At 40.2% G+C, this 22784-nt stretch overlaps 1 protein-coding gene across 18 annotated transcripts in view; it reads right to left on the reverse strand.

Annotated features, from left to right (window-relative positions):
- MTSS1 (MTSS I-BAR domain containing 1) overlaps positions 1 to 22784 on the reverse strand; it is a 127195-nt gene that overhangs the window by 86465 nt on the left and 17946 nt on the right. For all 18 annotated transcript variants that reach the window (XM_069780029.1, XM_069780019.1, XM_069780024.1 and 15 more), the window contains exon 3: positions 21538 to 21611. In XM_069780029.1, the coding sequence (XP_069636130.1) occupies positions 21538 to 21611 (74 nt within the window). The remainder of the gene's footprint in view (positions 1 to 21537; positions 21612 to 22784) is intronic.

Raw genomic sequence — 22784 nt, forward strand, 5'->3', positions numbered from 1 at the left:
TAGTAACAGACTTACATTTTGCTTCCACAAAGACTAAATTACAGCATTTCCCCCAAGACTAAAGATACAGGATGTCAGATTTGGTGTCCATGCTTCTTTATGGACTGTGATTTATCTCTAAAAATGGCACCAGCAAACAAGGGTGCGGCACCAGGGCATGCTCTTCAAGGATGACTTATTAAGGCCACATCTCACGGGCAGCACACCGCATCCATTGGCAACAGTTGATGCTTAATCCAGGAAAAGGCAGGTTTATTCTTGAATTTTAAACCTTTATTCCTACTTACTTGTATTTTAAAAACACATGTGAGTCAATTGAGCCAGACTTGCTTTTAAAGCCAAATGAACTTCAATAAATTTGAAGTTATGAATTTGCTGTTGAACTCGCCTGTTTTCAGTGCAGATTGGACTGTGTGACGTAAAACACCCCAGACAGTTTAAGTCATTGCCTATTCCCATGTTTCCTCTCTTCCAATTAAAAAAAAAAAATAATAGCATAAAACATTCCAAGCCAACTAGAATTTTTTCCTTCCTTCAGGCACCCAGGAGCAAGTTCATGGTCAATGCATTTGCTGCCACCTTTAATTCTTCCACCTTTCACCAGAAGGTTCATTTGAACCTTGTTTCCTATTCTGTTCAAACACTGAAAGTCCTCCTCCCTGCCTCACCCTACCACCTCAGACACTGTAAAGACCACAGCAACATTTGCTTGAATCCGAGACACTCATGTCATCTCTTGGCACACATTCCTGGGTCAGCTGTGCGATGCTAGTTCCTCTTAGAAGAATGAGGAAACGTCGCCAATCTCTTTTCTTCCTCTCATTTTTAGTCACTATTTCACAATTAAGCACAACCCTCATGACATTTAAAAATAAAAATGTCTGACCATCAATTTTCTCTTCCTCCCACCCGCTATGTTTGATATGTTTACTCAAATATTTAAATTATGAGGCTTTCTTGTGCCTGAAGTAGTAATATTTGGGGTATTACAGGTATTTTTACAAGATGCAGGTGAACTCAGAGTAATTAGCAGTTAAACACATATTCATCTTTTACCAGTTTTTAAGAAACACTGAGCAGCGCTATTTAAATAGATAACATCCCGCTACCAAGAAAATATGATTAAAGTGTATGCTAGTGAAAAGGATCTAATATGTTATTACAAAAATGAAACAATGGAAACAATAAGCTCTGCAAAATGCCCTTTTTTAAAGAGAGACTGTGTTGAATAGAATGCAGATTATCTGGGAGAATATGCAGATATCAGAAAAGAAAGATGAGATAGGAATTTTAACTGTGACAAGGAGATTAAGAAGTTAAAAAATAAATTCTTTGTCAATTGAGAGAAAATTGCTTGAACAACTCTGGCATCTGATACCAGTTCAAGGCTATTTGGATACTACAGGATTCTCCTTTTTGTCTTAACTCAGTCTGTGTTAGAGACCACACAAACATTCTTCTGCTAGAAGCATTTGTTTTTTAAAGTTATTAGCCACGAAGATCTGAAGCAGATCTGTTCTCAGCTACATTCATAGCCCAGATGTGGATATTGTGAAGACTCTGCACAAAGAATCAAAGCCAAGATTCCAGAGTCCCATACAAGAGGACCCACAGGAGATGAAAAGAAGGCTGTCTTCAGCATTTCCATCCTACAAGCTATTTAGGGGACTATGACTTCATACTTGTTTGTTCTCAAGTAGCACAGATGTGCTCTATCAATTCATAGAGTTGGAAAAAGATATGTAGAACGAGCATAAAGAAAAAAAAAAAAAATCACTTTTGCACCCAAAGTTGCAGCAGTACAAAGAATGGAACTGATAGGATTTGCCACATTGTCATTGGGGCAGAATATTTATTTACATAAATACTTACATTATATTTTGTCTAACCATCATGTCTGAAAAAAAGCCAACAACAATAAAAATCTATAGATGGAAAAATAGTTATTTTGTCCATGTTCTCAGCTCATTTAAACTGCAAGAACAAATACCGTCTGAATTAGCAGCAAGCCTTTCTTTTGACATGTTTGCTAGCTGCAAGATATCCATTTTGTTGAGGGTTTTCTTGTTTTATTTTTAAATCAAGTACTGTCACTTTTAAACAATGCATCCTGTCTTCAGAAGTCGGAGAGATAAAAATTTAAACAAAAACCAAGCATCCTCTGGAAGAGTGAAGATACTAGTAGGTACAGAAAATTGACTTGCTGTGCCATAACACAACTGCCAAGTGTGCCGAAGAGGGTGTAGTAAAATTCCTTTTTATGTTGCTGTAAGTTTGCAATACTTTCTGCCAATAATGTTTATGGGAAAATACTTTATAAAGCAACCAATATATTTCCCCTTCCTACGATTTTTCCTTTACCTACCACATTTCCACCTCCCTTGCACACATGAAAGTTATATTTGCCAGTAACTGAAAAACATAAAACATGCAAGCACAAAGATCAAAACATGTGATGAATTCAAGAATTTGCATTGAGATGTCCCTGAACACCAGGATGCTGCCCCAGAAGCCATCCTGATTCACTCAAGTCTTCTACAGAATATCAGCATCAGGTAGTCACAAACAGAACTGCCAAAATTTAAGGGATACATTCTCAATGTACGGTGCATATGCCAGTCAGTGGTACAAATTAGCAAGGGAGGTTCTTCAATTAAAAAGCACTAAATTTAGGATTGCAACTTATTATTCATCGCAAAGGGTCACAGCCATGTTTATTCCAGCAGCTACAAAAAAACACCTTAGACTTTAATGCTGTGTGTATTACAGTGTATTAGTTACAGCACATAACATTTAGTTTTTTTAAAAATTGCCTCCACAAACGTGAACACTCCCTCCCATTTCTTTTTCTTCCCCCACTCCCATTCAAATGAATTTAACCAAGAAAAAACATATTCATAGGAATTAAGAGCTAAATAGACAATCCACTCTTGCAATGAACAAGTAGCCTCTGTCAGTGTCTATGCCAGAAACCTGCTCTGGAGGTTTATAAATGGGCCCCTGTATTTTTTAATTTGAATGAAACATGTCTGAGCTATTAGTGATGCCCATACCAGTAAGACCTACTTGAAAACTGCAAGACTTGTGTTTTGCATTATCTTAACCAAAATAAAACACTGTTGCTTTTAAAAAAGAAATCAAGATTCATGGATTAAAAGAAATCAAGATTCATGGATTAAAAGAAATCAAGATTCATGGATTAAAAGAAATCAAGATTCATGGACTAAAAGAAATCAAGATTCATGGACTAAAAGAAATCAAGATTCATGGACTAAAAGAAATCAAGATTCATGGACTAAAAGAAATCAAGATTCATGGACTAAATCCCTACATTTTCAGTTACTTCTGTGGTATAAATGTCTCAGAAATTAGAAGAGCTAGGGGTTCTCAAGCTGTTATTCTGATTGTAGTATGAACAGAATCTCTCCTGCCGATATTCTTGTTCGATGGCAAGCCCAGTCACATACACAGCACTGAGCATGCAGGCACTGTTTCAAAGGTCTTGCAATCAGAAAGTTCATCAAAAACACTGTTAACTATTAACCTCCAGTTTACTGACCTGCAATTGCATTATCACTCAGCTTGCATGCTCCTCACCCAGCTCCAAACATGGTTTAGCCTCATCTGGTTTTCAGAACATTTAGCAACTGGCAAGATCAGTGCCTTGACAAAGCTCAAAGCATGGCAGATGCATGGATCTAGCACTACCTCTTCTTGCAGAGCATCCCATTCAAAATAAAGCACTGAACCTGAGACATAAACATCTGTAGATCTGTGCAATTCCATCTTCAACCAACCAGCAGGTAAGAAAAGTTCCTCTAACCACTAGGATGACCACTATTTACTGCCAAAGAGGTCCTGCGTGCCAAAAGAAGTGAATTCTGCAGAAGGACCATACTTTCTACTTGTCTCCACAAACCTTGCTCATGGAGAAAGACCAGCTGGGTAACGGGTATGCTGGGATCCTCCACATTTTACATACTGTCTTGGTCCACAATTTTTTCCTCTCTATCACAGTAATTAATCCAGCAGATCTATTAAGGCACCATGCCAGTCATTTCCATCGGCTAACTTGCAGGAGCTATACATCCTTTCAACAACGCCTTAGAATAGCTCATTTCCAGTCTCTTTACAGCAGGTGATGACAGATCATACCACCTGCGGTTTTATGACCCATTGTGAATGTACAACGTAAGACACATAAAGGTCGCAGCCTGTTGGACAGACTAACTGTACAGGTCACAGGAACTGGAGACAAACCAGAGATCTAGCAGTTGAAGTTGTTACTGCTTTAACACCAAAAATATGATGCTTACCATGGAAAGACAGGCTCTAAAGTCACTAACTATCTGAGACTACTAAATGTGCAGCACAAGTAGCCTTATTATTTCAATTGTCATATAATAAAAATATTCCCTGCCAGTCTGGCAGCTGTGTAGAAGCACTAGCAAATCTGCAATGTCTAAGGCTGTTTTCTCCAGATATAGTGGACACATCCAACTGAAGTGGTCTGGAGCGCAAATCAAAATTGCATGTTACAAGCTGCTGGACATCTGTTGCCAAATGGTATGTTAATTCTTCTGAGTCTTCTTAAACAGAAAATCTCTCACCGTCTATAAAAAGAAAAATCATCTAGCAGTAGTTGATATAATTAAATAATTCAATAAAAAAATTGCCCGAACTGTAAGACCACTCCATAAATATGTAAATTTCACCATTACAAAAAGACTAGTCAATCAACTCCATGAACAGATACTAAGATATTAATTTGTTTATATTAAGTGCCCATCGCTTTTGTCCAGCTAGTCGAAATTTCAATTTGCACATACAAAGCAGTATTTTTTTTTTCCAAGCTAATACAGACCAGCATCTCATTTCTCTCCAATTAAAAAAATTGCTGAACGTAATCAGCACATTTTCTCTCTAGAGGAGAATGACAAATACAGTCGGCAACGCATTGTGCTGTATTTCTGGTCTTACAGCTGCTTGAAGGTTCTGCTTCCAAAAGGAAGCATCTCAAAAGTAGACAGCAGTGAACGTAACTTGCCCTATGCAAATGTCTCCAGCTTTAAAAGAAAACTAGTTCCCTCAGTGCCTAGCTGCTTCTTGTAGTGCAAATAAGGAGGAAAAGAAAGGAAAGACAGCATGCTCAGATTCCCCCTCTCTGTTATTTCAGGAAGCTGTTTGGGAAAATAGCTGCTCAGGCTCTGCATTTTGGAGTAGCCTGAATTACCCCAGCCACCAAAGGGCTTCCCTTCAGCCAAAGATCATGCTGCATCCATGCACTCTTCAAAGCTCCTTTTACTGATCCTCATGACCATTCCTGGAAACTATTATTTGTGCAATCCAAAGCACGGCTCCAAGTACATCTCTCTAGTCAGAGCAACACATGCCTAACAGTGTTATAAACCACTCTGCACACAGTACGAGGGAATCCATGCAGCTCCAAGGCATTTTGTAAACAAGCAGACATGCTGCATACCAGACAGAAAAATTTAACAGCATACGAGAACTTGGAATTTAGAATGCATACAGGACATCACTGACTTAATTATGGCAACCATCACACTTCTTTTCTTTTTTAAATGCTTAAGGTTACTTACCCTACTTACTTAGTTTTAAAATGTTAGAACCCAGGCACAAAAATGGGTACTAACCACATAAATAAGCAAAGCAATATGCTGCTGCTTTTCTTCTCTTTGTACAATTTTATGCAAATAACACCTGCAGCTTTTCTTCTGTTTCTGCACAGCTTCTATACAGCAGAGGACAAACATGCTTAAAGCAACACAGGAGAAAGTACCTGAAAGATTGAACACACTGGCAGGGCACCACCTACATTCATCCCTTAAGCCTCATGCAATTTCAACTCTTACGCTTTCACAGACTTCTGGCTAAACAGCTAGGAGGCAGAGACTGGAGGAAAGCTATCTTCAGTTACTTGCTGCTATTTTATATTCTTGCTCTCATTTCTAGGCAAGTGGACTGGGAAAAAAAACATATCACAAAGCATCACAGATGGCAGTCTGGCATGCTCCAGCCAACCTCACACCTGCAACTTTCACGACCCCTGCTGCAGCTGTGCTTTTTGTCTCCTCTCGTCCCAGCACAGACAAAAGCCGCAAAATACGCAAGTGTTAAGTGACCCACTACCACCATCTAAGTCCACAGGAAATCAAGATGCAAGCCTCCACTCTTGGCTCTGCTCCCACCAACTCTGCTTGTACCATAGAAGAGGTAATCTTCAGGCAGTTCGGTCAAGATCATTTGCTGTGGGGGTGGGAAGGGTGGTTATTTTAAAATCTCAATCCGACAAAGGGAGGAAAAAAAAAAAAAGCATACAGAATTGACAATTCTGAAGAGAACTTGACGATCACCAATACCAGCATGAACCAACCTGTGCTAAACAGGGTGTCGTGAGCCCTGCAAGGACAAAAGTGGATCTCTTCACTCCAGTTTTATTTAGACTCTTGCAGCTAACCACAGCAAAATGGGAGTTACCAGCTCTCTCCACAGCATGTTACTTATTCCTGGCTGTGACATTTCATTCCAGACCATGGCTTGGCACAGCTCTTTCCATGAGCACCATGAGATTCACACGTTATAGAAAGTGGTACGTTTTCCTGCCCACTCTGAGATGCGGCAAGACAATCCCTCCCCTGTCTGTAAATTTTATGCAGAATCCACATGATAGACACCACCAAACCCAATGTCTATATTTCCTTCAGGACTCAATTCAAGGAAGGCAATTCGAGCAAGACTTCTTGTGGGTACTAGTTTGGTTAATAATTTTTTACATATATTTTTATACAAAAAAGATGCAGCCAGAGCATTTTCAGCACATCTGCGCCTCCACAGATGCTGCCCATTCCCACGCCTCCCTGCTAGAGGGCTGCAGCCATGGCTGCGTCCAGCACAAGGCTTGTGGTAGACTAAGTCCTGATCAGTCCTCCAGAGATAATGAGGTTAGATGATCTAATGGTCCTTCTGGTCCTTAAAAAGAAAATTAGCAGTGAATCACTTCGATGCTTTGAAACCCTGGTACAGTTTCTCCCGCAGACTGAGACCAGCCACTGCAAGATGAAACTCAAATCAAAGCCAAGTTTTACTTTCGTGGTCAGCAGCACATGGCTGCAGCCGTACATATTTCATACAAAACCAGGGTGAAGCAGATGACTAGGAAAGAGGGGTGAAGCCAGACCGTCTGCTCTCTGTCTGTAGGACACAGAGGCATTCAGTTGGCTAAGAAACAAAAAGGTAGGGAGACAAGGAGCCTGAGGGGCTTCCTGGCCTGATGCTTTCCATATGTAAACCCTAAAACGGCAGTCACTGGTCCGTCACCACTCATTCACTCACCCCTATTAATCAAAGCACAGTTCTCTCATCAACTGGGCAGAACTTGCCATCTTTGCCTCTTGGACAGGAAACTGGAGTGAATAACTTATCCTCTAATCATCTTTCACCCTAATACTTTAAGAAAAAAATTCTGAATTATACATTAGATGAATATTAATAAGGATAATACAAGAGCCTTTTTTTTTAAGCTTAGAAACTAATTTTTTTTCCAAGATCTACTTGTCCCATTGTCCATATGAAGGTGGATCACCAATATTTAAATCATACAAGGCCACTGCTGTTTAGCACTCCACAGAAACCTTCCCCAACAGATTTAATTAACTGATACGTTATATTGAGAATGTATCCATCCAACCTAAGGATGCTGTTCCTCACGTTCCTGCCAAAGCAACTCTACTCCTACTATTCCTCCAGCACAACTGTGTCTAAAAATAGCCTTATAAAAATATTAAAATGGTTTTCATCATAGCTTAAACTACTGAGATGGCTTTGACAACTCTCCCCACAAAGCAAACTCCCTATAGACCTTTTTAAAATATCCTAAAACGAGTTGCAGCTCTACCTACAGAATTGAAATCTAAGACAAATTAACAGAAAACAAGAGAGGAGGTAAATTATTACAAGCAAAGCATTCATTGCTGCATGGAAAGGTCTTTGTCCAAATATACCGCATTTAAGAAATCTTAATATTGTGTAATTAAAACCTCAACTAATATGGCCAGGGAAGTGGAGCTTTAAAAAACAAGGCTTTCAGGATTGTCTTGTTTGACACCTTTTTTAAATGGCAGAAACAAGTTTGTCTGCCTTATCCTTCCTATACAACAACTGAGAAAGGTCTGTATGTGTTATAAGAATACTTGAGGGTTTTAGGGATCAAGAAAGAGTAACAAAACTGCAGCTAGGCCTAACCCCGTTCAAACAATCAAAAATACTGCATCTTGTTCATCTCTTGTCATTACCGGTCCTCTTGCAAAACAAGGCTATTCTTCAAGTTACACATTTCTGAGTCATCCAACTTAACGCAAATATGCTGAAAATGCTGCAGGAAACATGTAGTGCCACAGAAGAAAGGAAAAAGCACGGAAACCCACAGAAGTTGAAAGCAGAAAACCACAGGTAAGCCTCTTTCCAATAAAAACAAGCACTTCCCTCTGCAAAGCAGAACTAAGTGAACCAGACAGGGAAATCTAGACAGACCCACGAAAACACTGAAAAGCAACAGTTACCCCAGACTTCTTATTAAAAAAAGAAAAAAAAAAGGGGGGGGAAAGGGGGTGTAAAAATCCAGTTGACCCAAGATCCTGTGAACAGGTATCCACCTGTTCAGCCCCAGTAATGTTTTGGGGTAGTTCTGGGCATGCAAATCAGCATATCTAGGATCCTAAGTAAAATTAGTGAAGAAATTAGACGGCAGGAGTTCCAGATCCTACATTTTTCATGTAGTTACTCTGCAGGAGTTACATGGCATCTCACACTGGATCTCCAAAACAAGTAATTAACTTGCACAAACTTTGCAGATATTAAGACCAGAAGAAATTCTCATTGCTATAAATAGGCCACACAAAACAGATGCACCTGGCAATGTTTGACATCCAAGTCTTGTGGTCAAACTACCACTTGACACCTCCATCCTAGGGCATGTTCAAACCTCTATGATACAGGACTATTCTTGGAAGTCTTTACTTTATTCTCTCTTTAACTAGAACTAAATCTCCCTTCAACTAGAAATCATTGCAACTATGTAAATTGCTGTTACCGCATTGCTTGCTTTAAAAAAAAACCCAAATCCAAGATACACTTGGAAATTATAAATTCTGTGCATCTACTTACTGAAACTATTGTTTGGGGCAAAATATGTCATTACAAGAAAGGGCTAAAGGAGGAGACTCGTATTTGCCTTGTGTCCTTTCAGCCTTCTCTCTTTGTAACTATTCGAAGCAGTGAATCAAAGGTAAAATGAACTGACTTGCCCCAGTTTGTTTCCATGCAACTTAAAGCTGCATCATTAATGTTTAATGTTTACTCCCATTGGTCACAAGAAGCTTTTTACATGCTGAATGTGTTTCATCTAAGAGACCTTTTCTCTTAAAGAAAGAGAGACTAGAAAGCTATTCATACATCCTTCAGCTACTGGGTAGACCTAGAGGGCACAAATTCTAAGTCCAGCTTTCTTTTTTTGACAAAAAGCACGTGTGAAAATAACTCAGAACCAAACTGGGACTAACTTGAAGCATACAGAAGTTAAGCATTAACGATAAAACATACATTGCTTTATCCATGATGATCACTACCTCAAATGACATCTAGAGAGGTTGAAATTCTGACCATTTTCAACATATCAGGCAACACTCAAAATAGTACATTAAAGACAGGGAGCTTTGGAAAGGGTACTGAATAGTTATACTTTTTAACCTGACCATGCTTTAGCCTTCTTCAACCAACCTCTGCACAGAGCAGAGGACAGAATTCTTGCCACTCTGGTTCAAAAATCCCTTGGCAATATTCATGATGGGCAGATGGGTGGTTGTATGCACTTTTGAAAGCATTAGCTTTTTTCCTGTGAGAGAGCTCATTAACTCTAACACACAGCCTTAACAAGAAAGCTTTAGTCTAACAAGTACATTTGTTTTAAAATACTCACATCTGAACTTGAAGCTCAATTACGCTGTGCATAAAGTCACCCTACAGTAACATCTCAACCACCTTCTTCACTATCTCTATAGATGCACACCAGAAGTTCAGCACTTCCATCTAGTTGGGAACCTACACCAAGCTTTTTCTCCTGCTCCTAATTTTGGAAGCCATGTCAAATTAGTAAGGTTGCCAACAAAGAAAATATATTGTGAAGAGCAAAAAGTCTCCAAAAACAGGCAGCCACTTCAGAGAGAATAGCTAAAACCCTTGTTAAAATGCAGCTTGAGAAACATGGAGTTTGTAATTCCTACTAAGGCCAGCCTCAAGCTTACAATGAAAGATTAAAATCTCTTAGTCTAAATCAATTATCCATCCTGAATGCACATGGTGCATTTGAACCACACAGTCTGGAGAGGGCTTTGCATCACGGTACATTCTCAGTGACAGCACTCATTTCCCACGCAGCAAGCTAAATTTCAGCTTAATAGCTCAAACATTCCCTTGACTATATTCATAACCAAGGCTCCTGGCTCTACAGTAGCTACAGAAGAGCTACACGTGAACTCTTTACCTTTGAACCAAAGTGACTAACACTCACACTGAGCTGCTGTTCTCCATGCAAGATAACCTAGATTCAAAATGAATACACATTCACAACGGCATCAAAAGGAAATGTGCTCCATTGGACTCCAGTGACTAGCAGAAAATGAACAAGCATTAAAAACAGGGATAATCCATCAAAATATGCACTTTAAGTATTTACTAAAATGTACTTTGGATTTCATTTATTTATAACAACTCAATGTTCCAGACCTGCATCGTTATATTGTGCAAATATAACATTCTAAAACCTCATTTCAGCACTCTGCTTGGTACCTGCTTGTAAGAAAGGGAGATTTTTTTACTTCTACACAAGTACACAGATGAAGATGACTTCTCAGCAACATTGGTCATTATATTCTTGAATGATATTTTCCAATCCTGCTTCTCAAACTGTTAATCTGGTCATATCTCAGTGTCAAATTATCTCATGTTATACAAATGCATCTTTACTCTCTTGATGCAACTTAATCCAGTAATAATTTTCTTAATACTTTTTACTATGGACTTGCATATGTAAAGAGTGAATATAAAAGATGACCTGTCTGAACAGAGTTTTTGTTAAATAAAAAGCCTCATTTCTTCAAGAATATGTACCTGATGTGCTGGGAATGTTTAGAGGACAACACATGCAGCTCCTCTTTGTCCTCCATCCGTTTCTTCCTCCCTACAGTCTCCTTCCTCAGCCCCCTCCAGCATTCCCAAATACCAAACAAATAAGAGGCTACTCTTGGGGTGGCCAAGTCAAGGCTCCCCTTGAGCTGGCTGAGCAAATGGCACTCCTCGCTTAACCAGGTGTGTGTGCACACACATGTGTGCATGCCTGTGGGTGTGTAAGACACAGAACTTCACTCTCAAAGATGTTTTGCTTTTTGGGGGAAGGGGGCTCGGGAGAGAAGTGGGGGGAGCACATGCTCATACACACCTCCTTTTCTAGCACAGCCGTGAAAACTGGCCTTCAGTCATACACAAAGACATCTTCACACTTCAGACTATTTCATCAATGCCCTAAGCTTACTTTACAGTTCAAGCTTGGCCTCAACACAATTCTGGGGAAATACTCGGGGCGGGGGGGGACGGGACACGACACCAGGCAGGGAAGAGTCCAAAACTATTGCTGCCTGCCTAGGTCCAATTTCTGTACTTAGAGGACTTCTCTGGACAAGGCCACTGTTCTGCATTCCTTCCCCACCTCCATCACATGATGGAAGTTTTACTTTTAAAGTGACCATAAATGGAAGATTAAGTTTCATTTTCATGTACCTGGCCCCACTATGCCTTTCTGGACTACTTGCAAACTGTGCAAACCAGGCTGTCCATATTGTTTGGCACCCTGAAAGCCTAAAATCTACACGCCAATCTTCAACCCTCTCCATCCCCCTCCCTGCTTAACCCTGCAAAACAAATACATTTAGTAGGCATGCCTGGGCCTAAGTGAGGGCAGAAGCTGGTCCTGCAGATGAAACCACATTAACAGTGCTATTTACCATGCCCAGCAGAACAAACACCAGCTCTGCTTCAAAGCAGAATAGTGGCAACAGCAATGGCTGTTACTCTTGGGAGAAAATGGACCCAGTGCCTAGGCTTATCTTCACTCCAGCGTGGGCTGAAGTGACTCCAGAACAAATGCTCATCAGTGTATTCTTCAGTAGTGTTTCCATTCAGCAGCTCACCCTCAGGGGAAGGGGTGGAGGGGGGGGAGAGAGAGAGAGAAGACACCCTCCAACTCCATTTTGCAAAATGCCTATTTTTAGACCTCAGTCTACATGCCAAGATGCACAGTGCTACTACTGTAGCAATGGCAGCCACAACCTCTGACTTCTTGTTTGTCATCAAATACTCACACAGGATTGCATCGAACTGCAAAATACGCTCAAATACAGCTCCGAAGTGAAGTCCCAGCCAGCTCCTCGATATTAGTTACTATAGAAACCAGTCCCTCAGCACGGGCGCTCACAGCAGGAAATCATGCAGATTTCAATTTTACATAGTAATAAATGCTGCAGGAGAGGAGAATTTCACAATTGCAGGGGTTGATTGTACAAACCCAGACCTCTTCTACCCCATGACACCACCACACTGCAGATGAACATGCTCTCCTCCCCACCCCTCCCACACACACAATTGCCACTGCTATTAGTTTCGAAGTGGTTTCCACAAAGCCCGTGTTAGGATGGCTGCTGCAAAGGTTGCAGCATTTTTCAATGGCTTCATTAGATTAGAAAATATATTCATTTTTACATGCAGGAAGCCCAGGTGAAAACAACAATAAAAGCAAAAACTGCAAAGCAGTAGAAAGATCTAAGCATATATAAATCTAAGTACACAGAGTCCAAACATTTTACAGGAAGTACTGTCAGGTCACAGCCCAGAGCTCCTTTGGAAACAGCCCGTCTCCCTTTCCTTCTCCACCCTGTCCAAAAAAGCAACCTGAATGGAGGGCAGGTGACAGATTAATTTGTAGGAAAAACCACTGTAGAAAGCACAAAGACAAGAGGAGGGCTCTGAGCCCTGAAGTGAAACAGCAAGGTAATTATATTATTTTAACTTTTCAGAAGTAGTTCTACAGGTTGGACTTCATCAGGCGTGGGAGTGGAAGAAGGCACATAGCACAACGTACTTCTTGTCCTAGGCAGATGCTAGTTTTCTAGTGAAGTTCAAGAACCAGCAGGGACTCTTCCCCACCTCTCTAAATGAGCCCGTAAGCCTGAACAGTACAAGTTTTTCTACTTCAACCAGGGAAGAAGAGAGCAGGGAACTGCTTCACTGAAGAAAACGAACGTGTAGGGGAGGAGGGAAGGGGTGAACAGCTTGCACAGCAACAGGGACAAACATTTTTGCTGGCAACACCCAACAAATCATGGAACAAACAGAAGGACAAGAAAATGAAAGAAACCTATCTATTTTTAAGCAAGACCTGATTATTACCATGAACATTCATGGCTTCCCTGGAAGCAGCAGGTATGAAAACATGAGATGAATCATATCACCGAGTAAATCACCTGGCAGTAGGAATGCTAGTTTGCATGGACACATGCGGAGCAAACATATATGATGTATTGTCCTGACACCTCCAAAAGCATGTGGAGGAGCATCCTTCTGGGAGGCAGACTGCATTATGGAGAGCAAAAAAACCCGTTAGACAATGCAAATGTCACTGTGCTTCTGTTAATGACTTTTGTTAATGATTAGACAGAGCTCCATTGTTCTGGACACTCCACTCAACATTAGTCTGCTGGAGCTTGTAATTTCACTTTTTGTATACCTCTTATGTCATTAGAAACAAACATAATTTCTGTCCAGCCAGAGTAGGAATAGACTTAGGGAGCTGGAGAAAACATCCCGTCAAAGCATGAATTTTTATGCCACAGCCTTTGCACAAACTGCCTTGCTGATATAAAGAAATGCTGCAAGTGGTTCAAGGGACCTACGGAGTGGGGTGCAATGAGGTTGAGGTAACTGCCTGGACCCTAGTCAGGTCCACGCTTGCCAACCCTAGAGGTCTGGTGACTTTGCATGAAGCCAGTTGACAGCACCAACCTGATCCTTCACCAACACATTATCTCTTCTTGGAAGCCACCTCTGAGGTGACCAACAAGAGGACAAGTGCTGAACATGCATGTTGAGAGAGCTGTAAGGCACAAGGGATCAGGCAGCACAAGCACAGCAGCTGCTCTGCTGCCTCCACAGCGTGTTATGGACACGGTCCACAAGGCCAGAAGCAGCACCCTACCTTACAAAAACCTAGCTTATTCTGAACTGATTTTTTAATTCTTCTCCCACACCACACACTACCTCTCTTTTCTGTCTCATGGCAAATAACTAAGATACTAAATAAAATGCAATGGAAACAGATCTTCAGCTACCTTTGCTATCCAACTGGTGACAGATTAAAAAAAAAACATAAGCTGCAACTCTCTTGTGGTTACTACAGAATTGTTGCTATGTGCCAACAAGCAATTTATCACATCAAAAGGCTGACTGAATTAGCCTGAAAGGGGATCTCCTACCACAGGAACATGTGCTACACTGGGAAAACCAACCACCAACCAAAACCTCTGCCTCCATTTTCAAATCCACATCCCATTATCAAAAGGATACTTTTGCATCTTTGCTTCTAATGTAATGAATTATTCGAAGGAAATTCTCAGAGCCATTTATGATTTATCATCATTATTTCCCAAACTGGATGTTGAAGACATCACAAGTTTGGTTCTGTTGCTAAGATTGACAAACTCTTTGGAGCTACAAAACCAGTATTAGTTACTGAAGTGTAGGTGCTTTGCGTGAGTATGCCCACAGAGATACAAAGTCATCATGGAGTTGGGAACAACAATCCATCCATCCATCCCAAGTCTGCAGAAAAAACAGGACCTGATATTCTATCCTACCAAAAGCAACATAGCTGTGTTAAGGAAGGGGAGTGGAAGAAGTACAACTAAGAATGAGTATATGAAAAATTAACTCTGTGCTGTTCCTCCTCCCCATACTCCCAAAGATTTCTGATTCAGATGATAGTGAGTAGATTTACATTCAGTCACGAAAAAAAAAGGCCAGCCACTCCTATCTTGACACACCTGCCCACTCCTTGGATGAAGTATTAAAGAAGCTTATTTGCTTCTTCCCCCCTCATCCTTTTATTTTTCTCCTTCACAGAAGTTAGTCTTACATTCAAATTTTCTGTTTCTGTTAGCATTCACAATCACCTGGCAGCCTTACTCTTTCCTACCAACACTTCAGTCTCTTAGCAAAGCACCTTAAGCTCAGAAAAATACTGGGTTGTAAGGCAAATACAAATTCTACTTACACATCACCCTGTGCGCTGTACCAAGGGGTAGCTGACTATATAAGTTATTATAGCAATTATTTTCATCTATTGCCCTGGAAATTTCTCCTTAGGTAGGAGCATCAAAGCAGCACAAATGTTGCCAACGACCCTAAACTAGATTTTGTCTTGACCTCAAGGGAAAAAAAAAAAAAAGGCATAAATACATAAATAAAATTTCTTTATGCTGCAATGCATGCACTCACCCAAAGAAAAGGCAATGCTAATGTTTTACCTGCAGAGCAGCCCTTTTAATCTCCTAAATATAAAGCCTAGTCATTAATAACTACTTTTCTTGTGTTTGGGCATATAAGATGTTCATCCCCTTTTGACCACCCCAGCCAAATGGGCTCACATCAGCAGCAGTTCTCAAGGTGGCACACTTGTTGAAAGACATGGACTGACATTTGCTACTTGTCTAGAGAAATACAGGAATATGGGAACAGAGAATAACATAGCACTGCCCGTTATATATATGTGTTTTGTAGTTTTAGCACTTGTAAGCAGCATTTCCAAATCTCACTTCTCAAAATGCAACAGATGTGTAATATGCATCCAGCTTCAAAATTATCTGCCAATGATTTTGAATAGGTCCTGTGTTTTGCATCATCTTCATGAAAGTATAATGGAAGACTGAATGGTTCATTTAAATAATTTTCTTCCTCATTATTTTATATTTGAAAGTCCACAAAGAAAAAGCCTGGACTGTATTATTTTACTTCAAAGACTCCATGGGAGGAATAAGTGCTTATTACAAACTCTTGTCTTAACTGACAGGAAGCTCAAACAAAGGTTTCGTTATCTGAGTATAAGCATCTGAAGTTAAAGAGGAGTCAGAAAGACAAAAGAATTGGACTGAGAACCCCTTTCCTCTTGTGCCCAGCTTTGTCTTCACTCTGAAATTAGCACAGATCATCATCACAGCTCCCCAGTCCATAGCCAGAAGCATAGGAATTTATTTCCAAAATGTTATACAGATTTTACTGCTATAGATTGTGGTGTCTTTCCCCACCCAAGGGTCCCTTTTTCATTTTTGGGTCGGTTTTTTTTCCCCCATGAAAATAAATATATAAAAAGCCACCTTTCAGCATTGTCCATAACATTTTGCTTTGGCACCAAGGATTTACCCCCGAGGTCACATTGTGCCTTATTTGCAGTGAGCGAGATACTGGTTCAGAAGGCCTAAGCACACTTACTTGGGAGACAACAGATGCTAATTCCAGCACTGCAACAGTTCGTGCAGCTTGTCACCTTAGAAAACCACTTCAATACATACCATTTATATCCTGGCTAAGACGACAACGAAACACCCAGAGTAAGGACTACCTGAAGGTGTATTCACACAATACCTGGAGCAACATGGATGCAGAGTCTGCCCAGGAACACAAATCTGCAGCAAAGGTACTATTTTAAGCTGCTTTATTAAACATGAAGAGCAGTCACTGGATACTGCAGCACAAGAGCTACCTGAGGCAGACACTCACAGATATTAATCAGATTTAATTTTGTAAGTAAAAGCATTAAACCATATTTACTTTTCTGTGTGCTGATAAAGTTTAATGGGCCTGAAAAAAGTACAGACACTTTAATGCAGCACTTCTTCCAGGCTGACATATCCTGCTCCTCAAAAGGGTAACATTAAAATGGCTATACTGGTTTTGGTACCCTGTCACTGCTATGTGCCATGGGGGCTTGGGCTGAGTTTTGCTTCCAGGTCTGCCCATTGTTCCTTTGTAGCTGGTTGACCATCCACAGCTCTTCCCTCTCTGACCTCAGACCCTCTCTGCCCCTCAAGCACCCTCAAGTGGAATTCCCTGCAACTCCTGTCAGCACCTCTGCATTGACTTAAAAGTCCTCTCAGACATCTGTAAAATGAAAGAGATGGAAAACGTAAATAGCACCAACCAGCATGACAGATGTCAATTACCAAAGGCAGGGAAAACATACCTTTAGTAGTACTTGCCAAGTTGAAATGAGGCAACTTCAAACAGCGTTACAATCCATGGAATCCAACTGGCCAGAAAAAGCCATGAGATACATTGAAACATACCTTGAAGTGATTTAACTAATCTGCTAATATCAAACACACCTATGTATATGTAAAACCCTTCAAATGAATGAAAAACAAAAACCCCACAAGACTGGGTATCAGCTGCCTCATTAACAATCTCACTTTGAAGATCAATTTTAAGCTTCAGGGTAAATCAAATTTTAATTTACACCTGTGAATATGCAGGTAGGCAAGATTAGGGCAGGTTTTTTTCCACGGAAGCTGCTGATGGTGTATTAAGTATGTCTTCACATTAATCTCCCTTGTAACACAAGGAGCATAGTTACTCTTCTCACCTACTTTTTCAAGTTCCTGAATTCTAGCACTTATCTACAAAGGACATTCAAATGCAGCAGGGGCAGAATGACAGCATGCAAAAAGCAAAGCCATTTACACATGTCCTTTTACATACTGTTCAAACCCAACTTACAGTATGTTTATATGTGATATATGTTTACATTTGGGATGCACAATTCTTGCTTTCATAAAAGAATGAATTTTTAATGCACAAAATATCATGTAAACAGCTATTAAATCAGACAAATCTCTTTCATGCTTCAGTTAGAATTGATGTGGATAAAAACATTCAAAACTTCAGATATTGAAAGACTTAAGTCAAATGAGAAAAACCTGAACTAAAACTCACAAGCACACACCTCCCCAAAAGGAAACTTCACTAGCATTTAAAGGTATCCTCAAGTATCTATTTAATTTAATATTTTGTGAGTATTCTCTTTAATAACCATAGTGAGAAATAATACCAGATTCCACTGCAGACTATCAAGTTCTGCCAGCATGTATGCCAAACAGATGTAGCTTGAATAATACAAACTGCTAGATATATCTTGTCAGAGTTCAAAAGTCAAAATATCTGAAGGAATTTTGTTTTTAAAAATCTCTGGTACCAGCAAAAACCAGCACACACTGCTATATATTTAGCATTATTAGAGAATTAGCAATGTAACTTGACTGAGTCCCCCATCCAAATGATGTTTTTGAGATGATCAGACCCACAGAAATAAAACCTTTTGGCAATAGATCCATCAGAACTACTTTCCCTGTGTTTTTCCTCGTTAGGCTGAAATCAAAAAGCATTGAACTGAGGGAACTGAACTGAGGGAAAAAGAGACTAAAGTTTGGGTTGATACGCATCTAAACGGAGAGACAGCAAAGGAGGAAGCAAAAGCTGAAATGAGCTGGTTGGGAAATTCATTTGTGTATTGAGTCACCATAAAACACTGAGTACTTCACATTCAGGGCTCTTCCTACTTCAAAAGCTACAACATGAAGAAAATACAGCAAAATACAGGTTATCCAACTCATCCAACCATAGGGTTTTACCATAGGCAGAGCTCCAGTTATGCCCTCTATTTGAGTTGCAAATGCAAATGTGAAGATAAACATTGTTACTGTTGCAAAATTAGAAGGACCTAAACCACATAGAAAGAAAGATGCACCAAAAGGGAAAAGCCAATGTTTGGGAACAGCAGTAATGGCACACAAGGTAGAGAAAGAACAAGGACTGGAGTTGATGGAAATAAGCTCTCATACTTGAACACTTGGTGTCTGCAAAGGTAATCATCTCTTGGCACGTGTGTGGACGTGTACATCCATGTAAACACTTTCTTCTTTCAAAGCTAATGCTGATGCAAACAGATTACAGAATAGCCAGAGTGCTTCTGCTGACTGATAAAACGCTTTCATCAGCTAGATCAACGGGTCTTAAAACAACAGGCCCCTTTCTGTAAAACTATAAGCAATTACAAATAAAATGCAGCACCCAGCTTCACAACACTTCAGTCATCCTACAAGGAACTAACACTGTCCCTCCAGAACAGGCATCTGCTTCAGCATTTGCATATACGGTTCCCAGAAGCAGCATTTGGCTCACGCAATGATAAGCCAGCCTTATGATTTAAAATACACCAACCTTCCCTGCTTTTGTCATGGAAAGTGCTATACAAGCCTTGTATATTCCCAAAAGTTGAACATGAACTTTGCTGACTTTGGTTAATCTGTTAACTGAGAACCCTCTAAACAGTGTGAAGCATAGCCAGGTGTTTGATTAGACAATCAAATACGTTATCTTATAAACTGGATAAGTAACAGGCAAAATTTAACAAAGAATTGTTCCAAGTTAGATAACTCAAAAGGATAACCTGGAGCCCATTAAAATCCCCACGTCAGAGAAGAAAAACACCAAGTTTGTTTGGTTTTGTTTTCTGAATATGGTTGTTGATACCAAGAACAAAATACATCTTTATGAAACTGTGCCCTAGTAAGTAATAGGGAGTTTTGTCATCATCTTCAGTGTGGCCAGGATTTTATCCCTGCCCACAGCAAGCTAGAAGGATTTATATTTGTTAAAGGACCAATGTGCAACCTCAGAGATGCTCCAAGGCAATAGACTACTTATATGTAAATACTCAAATAGGCACAAGTGGAAGTTGGGTTGGGAGGCAGATCAGAATCACCAGCTAGCTTGGAATTTTGGTTCTTTGCCCAGAACATCACTTTCTAAAAATAAAAACAAAATTCCCTTCTATCCTTTCAGTCAGGGAAGACAGAAAGACAGAGGAGCTATACAAATTTGGCAGGCCTGGATTTACAGAGCTCCTTTTGTAAAGGATATGTTTGAAGAGGTAAGAGACAAGACACGACACTTGTTGCACATGGTCCAAATAACACAGCAGAAAGTGCAAAATACCCTTCAAAAACCCACACAAGCCATTTTTGTTTGAGAGTAGGAGAATTTCAGTTGTTGGGGTATCTGAATGCAAGTTCTATTAGCCTGCCAGCACAGCCAGAAGACAAGTCTCAAGGATTTTGGTAGGGTTTACTTTGTTTTCCCTTGGGGGAGGGAGAAGAAATAGAAGAGAGCATGCTCAAAGGAAAGACATGTTAGAAATCAAAGTTAAATACTGCCTTGGGTCTCATCCTTAGTTTATTCCACTTTCTGGAGTGTTTATTATTTTATGTGAGTAGATTACCCGTAACTTACAGAAGGTGTGCATATAATGAGGAACTTCTTATCAGAATGTAAATATTAGTTTTAAAAAGGAAAAAAAAATAGTGTTCCCTCTTGTCATTCTATGACTTGATACTTGCTCCATCAGCTGCTACTACTCCTGTTAGCCAGAAATGGAGGGAAACAGAAGTCTGGCTGAGCTTGCACACTGCTAATGGGAATGTACACTCTTCACATCAGCAATATTATTTTCTTACTCTCGAAGTCAAATATGAAGGACACATTAGGAATTCAAGAAAACGTTACAAAACCTCTAAGGTTAGAGGTGACCAAAAGCCACTCACTCAGCAGTGATATATGCACTTTGGATTTGCTCTTCAGCAACAGAGCCCAGGGACACAGTGACCATGGGGAATGCCCTACCACTGCAGGGACATCTGCACACAATGCCCTGGTCACTGGGCATCCAACATCAGAGAGAAGCAGCCTTTTGTTTCCTTCCAACTCAGCAGCCTGGAAAGATTGCCAGCTGCACTCTTTTGGCCTCCATACTCACCAACAAGCTTAGACTGTTACCCAGAGAAGCTCACAGCCCAGGAAAATTAAGTCTGACATTACTGGTCAAAATTAAAGAAAAGGAAGGACAAGCAAGACTTTCCTCAAAGATACAAGTACAAGCTACTATCATTATCTGGAGACCCCAAAGGCCATAGCATCAGCTCTATCTTCAGCAACCCTACGCTTATTTATACCAGCTGAATGTCAAGCCTTTTACATTTACTTAAGGTACAGAATCATCAGTGAATACAAATTTCAGTAAATCTTGCTTTCTAAAATATTATTCATCAACATATAATTCAAATGGTAATTAAGAAGTGTTCACATGATTGATGACACATTTAAATTACAGGTTTCCAGCATTTTTTTCAGTAAAGAAAAGATTACTTCCTTTTTCACGTGCCGCTTTTTCGAAGCGCAAGTCCATCTAACAGATGTCTCACAGATCTGCTTGTCAATGTAACAAGTTAGACTTTTTTTTTATTACGACAAATGGTATAAACCACACAGCATTCTGTTAAACTCAATATTGACACATCTGCTTACCACGTGTATTAGTAGCCATGTCAGCCACTTTCTGAAAGGCATCCAAAAAGGCAGCAGCTGCTACTACTGTAGTCCTGAAATGCATACAGATAACAAAACATTAGCAGTGTCTCATTGCTGCCTATTTAATTATTGCCAAAAACATTTAGGCTTATAAAGAATACCACTGTGAACTTTCAGAGGCCACAAAAAATATCCTCTTTTATATCTGAATTTAGCCTTTTCCCTCCTTCATTTCTTAATCCCTTCCTCGCTTTGTGTTAGCACTATGGACTTGGAGGCAGCCACGCTAATTCCGTGCTGTGAATTGCGCAGGACAGGTGCTATTTCAAAAGAGCACAGCCATCCCCCTTCTAGCTGATTTCCTCTGATGAACTAATATTAAGCAGTCAAACATGAAAAACAAATCTAACACACATTATACTGCACCCATTAGTGTAGAAATTACAGCCACTGCTATTTCCAGGGAACATGTATATTTTAAGAATAATCATGCAGGACCATCCTTTTATTTAGCATCCTGGCCAAACACTTCCCTGAATTTCTCATCTGAGGAGCATGAGCATCCCTTGAAACAGAAAATAACTTCTTGGAGATCAGACCGGTCTGGAGTTCTTGGGCAAATGGAAAAGAGGGAAAAGAAAAATAATTTCCAAGTTAAAAAAAAAAACAAACCAACCCCCAAAATAAACAAAACAAATGAAAACCATTTCTGAGCCAGTGCTCCTCCAATCATGTCCCTTCCTGAGAGGTACACCAGCAGTCTCGGAGACACCACAATCCAAAGTGTCAGCGCCACTGGCCCCATCTCCCTCCAGGTTTGGAAAGCACATACAGACCACACGTCTGTTCAAGTGGACAGCAAACATGAGTTACAGTTTTCCAGACAGGTTTGTTCTACATAAGCAGGCCCTAGAGCCCTAAACATCTCAGGTGGGTACCAGATTTCTCATGGTTTATAGTCTGGTTGACCCAATTTAAGTGAAAGTAGGCCAGGGCTCTACAGGTAAAGTGCAACTGCGCCCTCTCCACAGTTACCTCCCGGCTAGTCGTTCTGTTTCTGCACATCTTTTCTAACAGTAACTCTGATTTCCTCTCCTGACGGTAACAGTCAGCCTCTCCAAGCAAAATCCTGAAGTAAGACCATCAACCTCACTTTGTTTCAAGAGCTCCTTGCTACCCTCAAAAAACCCCAGGAGACCTGCAGGAAAGCTGATCCTCGGCCAGAAAGACCACAGGACTGCTTA

Source organism: Haliaeetus albicilla, chromosome 3, assembly GCF_947461875.1.
Source record: "Haliaeetus albicilla chromosome 3, bHalAlb1.1, whole genome shotgun sequence".
Lineage (NCBI taxonomy): Eukaryota > Metazoa > Chordata > Aves > Accipitriformes > Accipitridae > Haliaeetus > Haliaeetus albicilla.